The sequence below is a fragment of the Labeo rohita genome, chromosome 4 (assembly GCF_022985175.1).
Source record: "Labeo rohita strain BAU-BD-2019 chromosome 4, IGBB_LRoh.1.0, whole genome shotgun sequence".
Lineage (NCBI taxonomy): Eukaryota > Metazoa > Chordata > Actinopteri > Cypriniformes > Cyprinidae > Labeo > Labeo rohita.
In genome coordinates, this window is record NC_066872.1 from 41,631,105 (window position 1) to 41,640,649 (window position 9,545).

Here is a 9,545-nt window from a genome sequence, read left to right on the forward strand (position 1 = left end):
AGTGGTTTACTTATTTTTAATTTTGAAAATGTGTAAGCATTAGGCCACCTTTTTGTTTTGTTTACACAATTTCCCTCTAATGCTACAGTACAACAACACATAGAAAAGTACCCACAATGCAATAAAAGGCAAATCATGTTTGTAATAGCATATGACATACACAGATGGGAAAGATTATTTGTGAGGTACACCGTGTCCTCATGCCCATGTCAACATGTCATATGGTGCTGCTGACGCTTTGTTACAAAACATCAAATGGCTATTTCAGCTTCAAGGAACCGGTGTCCATGGCAACTGTGAATGAAGCAAACAAGCGAACAGATTTCATGAAGTGCAGAGGAGGTTCAGGATGTCTAATTTAGCCATTTCTTTAAGAGAGTTCAAGGCCTCTTGTCTTACTAAAATGAGTCATCCTTAATCATTACAGATGCTGGAAAAATAAATAAATAAATCAGGACATTCGAATAGGGGGCATCAACTTCATCTAATTTTATTAGTCTTTTTGGGTTTTTTTTTTTTGTTTGTTTTTTTGAAATGTACAGCCTCGTCACTACAGTACAGCCCATCGTGACATCCACTTACACAAATACTCATAAATACTGTGCAATTCATAACATTACAGGGTCAACAACTACACAAACAACAGAAAACATGATCTGATGTTAGCGAACCCAACACCACTTATATATAAACATAAATTAGTCTAAGAGAAATTTGTGAATTTATAGACAGCAAATATTAACATTTCACATAGATGTATATATAAAAAGAGACCATGTTAGGAATGTAAAGAATCGAAAGACTTAAATCCAAGATGAAAAAAAAATAATGTGCTTTACAAAACTTTAAAACTCCCCAACATCCACCCTTTTGTCCCGAAACTTGTTCCTGGCCTTGGTCCGAGCTTTAAACGCAGCTGCATTGTAGAGATGCTGAAAGAACAAAAGCATACAATTAAACAATTAAAACCTATAATTTCAAAAATATTAAATGGCTACATGTGGAAAATAAACAGCTTTCCTACCCTCTCCAGTCTGGAGCTCTTCATGGCTTTCAGAGCAGCAGAATCGATCAACATCGGTGGTCCCAGTTCAAACACGTCTCTTATGAACTCATTCGCCTGTGGTCAGAAAATTTAACTTCAATAATCCTTTCAAAGATCTAATTTTGGATCCATTTGCAACATCTGAGAGCTTTACCTGTAGATGGTAGTTCATCCCAGAGCCAACAAACTCTCTGAAGGCATCGTAAGTCCTCTTCCTCACCCAGCTGTCAATGACCATTCGCTCTGTGCCGAAGCGGATTGTCTCGCTCTGAAAATCCCCTTCCTGTTCCGGACACAGTAGAGAGGTCAGAGTCTGAGCTAGAGCACCCATGAGTCTGTCAACTATGACAACTCTTCACTTCCTATCTCACCTCTACGGCCTTGAGGACATCTCTGAAGACGGATCTTTGCTTCCTCTTATCGGTCTTGGCTCGGTGTTTGTTGCAGTCGGTGGCTAAAGCGCTCAGCTTCTCACACAACGGCTCCCATCCGTCATAATCAAACTCCTGTGAAAGTACAAGTCACATATTAGAAACAAAATTACTAAAATAAACATTGCAAATAAAATCAGAAAATGACACAAAATACCTAAATAGAATGCAACAGAATGCAAATTCATTCACTAAACTATTAAAACAATTTTATTGAAAGTTAAATACAAATCAGAATATTAGAATGATTTCTGAATGATCATGTGACTGGAGTAATGCTAAAAATTCAGCTGAAATCACAGGAATAAATTACATTTTAAAATACATTCAAATAGAAAACAGTTATTTTAAAACGGTAAAAATATTTCAAAATTTTACTGTTTTTGCTGTACTTTGGAGCAAATGTATGCAGTCTTGGTGAGCAGAAGAGACTTCTTAAAAATAAATAAATAAAAATATTTTATTATCAAAATCAAAAACTTTTGACTGGTAGCGTATGCATTTAATAAATTGAATATTTTAATATGCAATTAAATTTCATAATTACATTAAACTTTAAAATATTTGGTGACTCATATTTTTATAAATACTACTATAAATACATTATAATAAAATACATTTAAATATTACATAATATAATAAAACAAGTGATTTTATAATATATTTTAACATTAATACTTTATTAAATAATGAAATTAAATATATTAAATATATTTTGATACCATTATTTACCAAATACAATATTTATTCAAATAAAAAACAAAAATTCTATTTCAATTAAAAAGTTAAATTTACTTAAAATATATTTTAATATTAATAAATAAAATAATAAATAATTTTAATATTATAAACACAACTTACAGAATCAACATCCCTGATGAGCTCAAACAGGAGGGCGATGGTCTCCCCAGCAGCAATCCTCATGTTGACGTCGTCATTCTCCAGCAGACGTGGAAGTTTAGAGAGATGTCTGAAATCAGTAACACATGCTTAGAATAACCCTGGGAGGATGTGGTGCCTTAGTTTGTAGGTCCAACATTTCCTTCAAGATCAGTTTGTGAGCCATCAAGGATTTAAGGCCTAAAAACAGCAGTTTCCTGCACTTACTTTTGTGCGATGGCTCTGATGTGGCTCCCGGTGCAGATGGTAAGCAGCAGGGCCCAGGACAGGAGAGCGTTTGTATGGAGCTGTGTGGTTTGAGGATTCACAGAAGGTCTGCTTCCATCTTTTCTAACGTATGAGTGTGTGAAGAGGCTCTCAAAACACTCCATAGTGGCATACACATCCTGGAGGCGACACAAATATCAAGTCTGAAATCAATCCTGAAAGCCTTGGAAACTTCAACACGTCTAAGTACATGGAAAAAACTACTCAAAACATGTTTAAGCTTAACTTATAAACCACTCTGACTGGATCCTTCATTGACTCTTGAACCAGATCAGTCAGATTTCAGAATTAATCATTCAATCAGATTTGTGAACCAGTTCAGTGGAAACTATTGGCTCTAAAGACCAATAGTTCTCAGATGACCTAGTTTAGCTCAGACTCTATGATCTGTTTTCATGATGATGGTTTCCATGATGGTTGGTTGGTGTTTTAATGTCATGCCAGATTCCTTGGATATTTTTTATGGCAAGTAACCAGTCAAAATGCTATAAAAAGGCAATATGGCAAGCTATTCATGGTGTTTAAAAGTTTGCTTTGGATAAAAACCCTAAAATGGACTCAAGGTTGATTCGTATTTAAAACTATTCAAGTCATAATTTCCAAAGTGAATTTAAACCAGCACAATCTGAATGAATAGTCATTGTATGGAAAAAGAATCTGTATATAAAGTCTGTCAAAAAAATGATGTCCACAGAAAACAATTTTACATCTGGTTTCTGAGTGAACTTAAAGATTCCTTTAAGAATGACGTCTAAGTCAATGTTACAGACTGTACTTAAGCTTTTATTGCCCAACTTACCATGATATCATCTTCTGCTACAAGAGTGCAGAGGCCTAGACTTGTTGCACACTGGAAAACAAAGTCGAGATCAACAGACTGTTACAATCTCAGATTGGCCAGATTATGAAACTACTTAGGTCTTAAAGGGATAGTTCACCCAAAAATGAAAATTACCTCATGATTTACTCACCCTCAAGCAATTCTAGGTTATGACCTTCTTCTTTCAGATGAATACAATCAGTTATATTTAAAAAATCCTGGCTCTTCCAAGCTTTATAATGGCAGTGAATGGGTGTTGAGATTTTGAAGTTCAATAAAGTGCATCTATCCATCATAAAAAGTAGTCTACTCAGCTCCAGCGGTTTAAAAAAAGGCCTTCTGAAGCAAACTGATGCGTTTAAAAAAAAAGAAACCCATATTGAAAACTTTAGATACCAAATTAGAAGTACAAAACAAGGATTTGTAAAGAAAAATGTTGGAGGATTATTTTTATGATGGATGGATGCACTTTATTTTGCTTCAAAATGTCAACAGCCATTCATTTCCTCAAGTCAGGACATTTTTAATCTAACTCCGATTGTATTTGTCTGAAAGAAGAAAGTCATATACCTAGGATGGCTTGAGGGTGAGTAAATCATGGTGTCATTTTCATTTTTGGGTGAACTATCCCTTTAAAGGAGCAGTAGAGAAGCATAACCGCTTACGGCTTGTCTGGCTTGAATGTTAGCTGCTCCATCGTTGAGGATGGTCTTAAATACAGGTTTAAGGGTCTTAAAAACCTCTTCGCTCTCAATCCCGGAACCCAGCTGAATGCACAGGAGACACGCTAGCGAGGCTGCGGCGCACTGCTCCACTCCTTTACCTGTTTTGCAAGTGCAAAGTCTACTTAACTTTCTGCACTGATGTCATAGCAACATCTACAGACTTTTCGAAAATACAAATGAACCAAACCTTTCTTTAAGCAGCGCTCAATGCTGTCTGTGATGGTCATCCTTCTCTCTGAAATGAATTCGTAGAGGATTTTGGTTGCCATGGCAGTCTTTAGTCCATCAAGGGCACCTTGTCTGGTCTTGGCACTAGGAGGGAAGCATAATTACTCAGTTCAGACTGCTGCAGGCTGGAGGTTTTAGCAGAAATGGATTATTCTGAACAAGTCGACGTCAAACAATCCGAATGAACACAAACCTCTTATCCACTGTGCTGTCGATGTACACCTTCAGTTTGTACTGGAAGTCCTCTTGAGCCATTTCTTCAGTTTCACCAGCTGTCAAACAGAATGAGAGCTACTCAATGTTGCTTTCTTTTCAGATAAAGCTCTGCACAAGAGCTTTTGCATTGCATTGTACTGTAAAAAAACAAATGAGACCATGAATACCCACCTTCCTCTGCTGCACTGGTTCTTTCACTGAGGCTGCTGCAGTGACTGAGGGTCTCAATAGATGCATCTTCATCACTGAACGGCTGGACATTCCCCTGTTGTCCCCCTGCACAAACAGACACTATAAAATCATCCTTAAAATGAAAAAAAAAAACTTTTTGCAAAGCTGCATTACATTGTTTAATCATCACATTTTCAGCTCGGATCTGAATCGGTTACAGTCAGATTAACATAAATTATTATTATCATTAATATAAATTTGTTATACAAAGTAGCATAATCTCACCAAACAGGTGGTGTTGACGTGTTAATGTATGAATCATGTATTAATGCATTCATCTGGCTAAATAGGAAATAACACAAGTATGAAAAACAAGAATATGTTCTTTTTGTTTTTTTCAATAAGCTGTCCTTTTTTTTTTTTTTTTTATTGCAAAAGTTACATTTTTTTTAAATATTTTTGAAAGGTGTCTTATGCTCACCCCGACTGCATTTGTTTGACAAAAGCTACAATAAAACCAGTAATATTGTGAAATATTTTTAAAATTTAAAATGACACTTCTCTATTTGAAAATATGTTAAAATAAAATTTATTTCTATGAGGTAAAGCTGAGTTTTTAAGCATCACTGCTCCAATCTTCACTATGAATATTTATACACCATATAACATAGGATAGGATGATATTTGGCACAGATGCAACTACTTCAAAATCTGGAATCTGGGGGTGCAAAAATAAATAAATAAAAAAATATAAATAAAATAAAAATATTGATAAAAAGCATCTTTAAAGTTGTCCAAATGAAGTTCTTAGCAATGCATAATATTAATCAAACTAAGTTTTGATATATTTACGGTAGGAACTTTAAAAAAAATATCTTCATGGAACATGATCTTTACTTAAAATCCTAAAGATTTTGGCATAAAAGATCCATATAGTATGCTGTTGCCTATTGCTACACATATACCCGTGCTACTTATGACATGTTGAAAACAGTATAATGGAAATTAAACGGAATATATAATGGACTTTAAAATGGGAATGCTTTATATTATAAATATATTTACAGTGACAAAAAAAAAGAAATTGAGTTGTACTATACATTAATGACCTTTTATATAACAAATAAGTGATCTCATTTTATGAGGCCTTTAAACATTGACCAACCCTGTAGTGACACTTCCAGATAACTGCATTTTCCAGCTAACTTCAGACAGTCATAAGACAAGGGTGTGCATAACTTTGACCTTATAGAAGCATTAAGTCTGTATGAATGCATGTATTCGATTCAGCCATGTGTTATCAGCCTGGCAACATGCAGACATTTACAAAAAAAAAGTACAAAGTGTCTCATACTGTTTGGCAAGGTCAGAGGACGCAGTACCTTCTACTTTAGAACTTATGCAAACACAACAGCCACTGTGTGGGATTTCCCACAAATGTAAACATGCCTAGATATAGAATAGTACAGCAGAGATGCAGATAAACCAACATGTGGGATGGTGTGAAGGACTACAGCAGGCTGCCAGTACACGCTGTCTCTTCTCCTTCTCAAAGGCCTGTGTGAATCCAGCAAGCAGATGGGCTGAGAACATTTAATAACAGACTACAGACTGATTTATAGCAGAAAAATTTGGACTTCTTGTTCCTAGTTCCTTCTTTCAATCCTCTATTCGGTCCAAAACAGGCCTGTGTTATATAAGCAGGCTAGTGCGGCCGCATGGCCTGAAATAACCTCAAACACACATTGACAGCTGAAAGTTTACACAAAATATTAGTGTAGCTTCTTCCTATTTGACATTTCACATAACAACGTCAATCTTGTATAATATCTTATAGAATAATTAATTTATTAATCTTAAATCATATTATTTTAACCTAAATGATCCAAGTTGACTGTTGTTTTGTTATTAATCATACTGTACTATGTGCAAATTATAGTACTAGTTTGTTCCAAATTGTAAGTTTTTAGTCGTTTATTAAATGGAGTTAATAAAAAAAAACGGCTTATATAAACCCTAATATTTAAAACTAAATAACACCCTCTTAAAAACAAACACCACATGAAAAACTCCAACGTACATGTTGTACTTTCCACGACTCACACTGTGTATTATTCTTTTGTTTGTGTCAAAAGAAAGGCACTCCTGGCTGTCAACCAAAGCGGGTCACGTAGCAGTGGGAGTTGTAGTTCTCTTCCTCCAATTTCACTACGCGGTCAACGTGTAAAGAACTACAAATCCCAGAATCTCCATCAGGCCGCAAAAAAAAAAACAACCGGTAATTTCCAGACATTCCACCCTACTTACCTCTGCCGCTCCTTTTCTTGGCCCGTGGCATTTTGCTTAAATGTGTAATCCCGCGCCTGAAATCAACCAATACACGACCAGTTTTTACTATAATGTCTTTTCAGTTGAGTATATTCCAGTGGCACAGTGAAAAGGAAAGTATTAAAAGCGATTCCGGTGTTAGACTTGGAGCGCGAGCGATACATTTTCCCTCTCAAACTAGGGCTGCGTCACCGCGCTGCCGCGAAGCGCTTTTATACGACCGCTGGTGACGTGCTTAAAAAGGCGTTACCTCACGTGGACCTGGATACAGCAGGACCAATCAGGTTTCGGGATGCGACGATGTCGTCACATATGACAGACTTCCGCCTTGTTTGTATTGGTTTTTGCTGTCACGTCCTCATGCAGGTTCAGTGTGTACACGTTACAGAGTACAGCACATGTCATGCTAAATTATTGTCTTAAATATGAAGTGTTTCTTCCACCTTGCATACTTGAACGGTGTTTTTTAGTTTATTAAAACCAAGAGTTTAACATATATGAGCTATTTAGGAAACTTTTTAGTATGCATTAATCATTATAATGCATTTGTATAATTCAGAAATACCCTTCATGTATAGTTTTTACCTTATAAAAACTGTATATCGACTATTGGAGTTTTTTATCAGACAAATCAAATCTTTGCAAAGGCTATTTAATGTTCAAAAGTGGCATTTACACAACAATTACAAGTATAGAGGGTTTGCGCTCAAGTCACAATTTGGACTTCGGCCATATTGGCAATACTCGGATGTAAACAACACGTTATTCTGCTAATTTATGCTGTCTAAACCATGGAAAACTGTGAGGAAGCTGCTAAACCATATAAAGAAGGACTTAGTAAGCAGGAACAGGCACAATATTTTGACAATCTGATAAATTGTAAGTTAATAGGTAAAAGCCTAATATGTGACCCTGGACCGCAAAACCAGTCATAAGTGTCAATTTCTTCAAAATTCTTTATACATCATCTGAAAGCTGAATAAATAAGCTTTCCATTGATGTATGGTTCGTTAGGATAGAACAATATTTGGCCGAGATACAACTATTTCAGTATATGTAATCTGAGGGTGCAAAAAAATCTAAACACTGAGAGAATCGCCTTTAAAGTTGTCCAAATGAAGTTCTTTGCAATGCATATTGCTAATCAAAAATTAAGTTTTGATATATTTACAGTAGAAAATTTACAAAATATCTTCATGGAACATGATGTTTACTTAATTTCCTAATGATTTTTGGCATAAAAGAAAAATCTATAATTTTGACTCATACAATGTATTTTTGGCTATTGCTACAAATATACCCCAGCGACTTAAGACTGGTTTTGTAGTCCAGGGTCACATATTTGAAGGTGCAGTTAGCCTAATATTTTACCTAGCTGACTGGAAATGACTAGCACAAACATGAATGTTGTCGAGATTCTTGCCTTGGAAATCTTGGTTCAGTTTGGCCAACCAAAAACATGTTTTTCCATTGATTTGTTATAACTTTTGGCAGTCTGTAGCACTCCAAATTGTTTTCTCTGGTCCGACCAATTCGTACAGCCCAAAACATGACAATAATGGACCATTTTCAGCAGCAATAATCAGCAAAATATGTGGGTTTCGTCGGTTCAGTGGCATTGTTTACATTCAGTGCCGCCAATATGGCCGATTGCGTCATGAAAACACTATATAGTTTGATACTAGTGGGTGAGGTGGGTCAGAGCAGGCATAATTTAGTCTGGCTTTTATGCAGCATTGCGTGTTCACACTTAATTTTGAGCATGCACAGAACAGCCCTAACTCCGCTTTTAAATACACTGTGTGTTTAAAAGATTATTTTCTAAGTCCACAGGACCAAAAGTGCACATAGTTGATAAAAAACACCCTCCTATAACATTTCTGTATTGCACGTGATAAAGTCTTGAGGTGTGAAAGTGAATGAAGGACGTCCAACATCTTCAACCACATGCAACGCATTTTATAACTGCAGCATTGTGCTGTTGTGTTGCACGTGGGTTATCAGTGCAACAGGTGGACTCAGAGCAATGCTGACACTTTGACCAGCTGGCTGGCAAAAGCATAGACTGTTTCCTGCACGTGTCCATAAGCTGTTGTTAACATAACTCACACCAGTGGTGCAAAATATTTAAAAAATGTTGACATAAGAAAGGATTTTAACATCAGTAAACTTCTGCTTTTATTAAAGCAAATGTTTTATGTTTACATGCCCATGCAAAAGCTCACACCTTTATGCATTTTGATGCAAGCACTACTACTAATGAACAAAATCTGCTTTAAACATAAAGCGTAGCAGGATCAAATAAAATGGCACCACTAGAGGGAGCTCTTCGTGATGAAATCAAGCACCTGCCAAGTTCAGAGTAACATTGTTGACATTGTTGCATAATGCATAAAGAGATTCTTTTGATGATT

General features: G+C 35.9%; 1 protein-coding gene and 1 long non-coding RNA gene across 3 annotated transcripts; both read right to left on the minus strand.

The window, feature by feature from the left end:
- Positions 1 to 474: 474 nt before the first annotated feature.
- ifrd1 (interferon-related developmental regulator 1) lies at positions 475 to 7,327 on the minus strand. Of its 2 annotated transcripts, XM_051107843.1 has the most exons (13): positions 7,111 to 7,327; positions 4,804 to 4,908; positions 4,610 to 4,688; positions 4,376 to 4,500; positions 4,129 to 4,286; positions 3,443 to 3,493; positions 2,584 to 2,762; positions 2,338 to 2,446; positions 1,869 to 1,910; positions 1,417 to 1,551; positions 1,200 to 1,328; positions 1,025 to 1,120; positions 475 to 932 (listed from the first exon to the last, which is right to left on the minus strand). In XM_051107843.1, the coding sequence occupies exons 1-13, from the start codon at positions 7,139 to 7,141 to the stop codon at positions 846 to 848; spliced, it is 1,326 nt and encodes a 441-aa protein (XP_050963800.1). In that variant the 5' UTR covers positions 7,142 to 7,327; the 3' UTR covers positions 475 to 845. The 2 variants fall into 2 exon arrangements, with proteins under 2 accessions (XP_050963800.1, XP_050963801.1); XM_051107844.1 differs by lacking the exon at positions 1,869 to 1,910.
- LOC127164124 (uncharacterized) lies at positions 5,389 to 7,104 on the minus strand. The gene is made up of 2 exons (XR_007827599.1): positions 6,884 to 7,104; positions 5,389 to 6,360 (listed from the first exon to the last, which is right to left on the minus strand). It is a non-coding gene; the product is annotated as an uncharacterized LOC127164124 (long non-coding RNA).
- Positions 7,328 to 9,545: the final 2,218 nt, after the last annotated feature.

What these genes read in the sequence shown, in the direction of transcription:
- ifrd1 (XM_051107843.1), bottom strand. Translation starts at nt 7,141, where the DNA reads ATGCCACGGGCCAAGAAAAGGAGCGGCAGAG. An exon ending in ATGTCCTCAAGGCCGTAGAG is followed by an intron (nt 1,329 to 1,416) that starts GTGAGATAGGAA and finishes TGTCCGGAACAG; the next exon opens with GAAGGGGATTTTCAGAGCGA. An exon ending in GGATGAACTACCATCTACAG is followed by an intron (nt 1,121 to 1,199) that starts GTAAAGCTCTCA and finishes TTCTGACCACAG; the next exon opens with GCGAATGAGTTCATAAGAGA.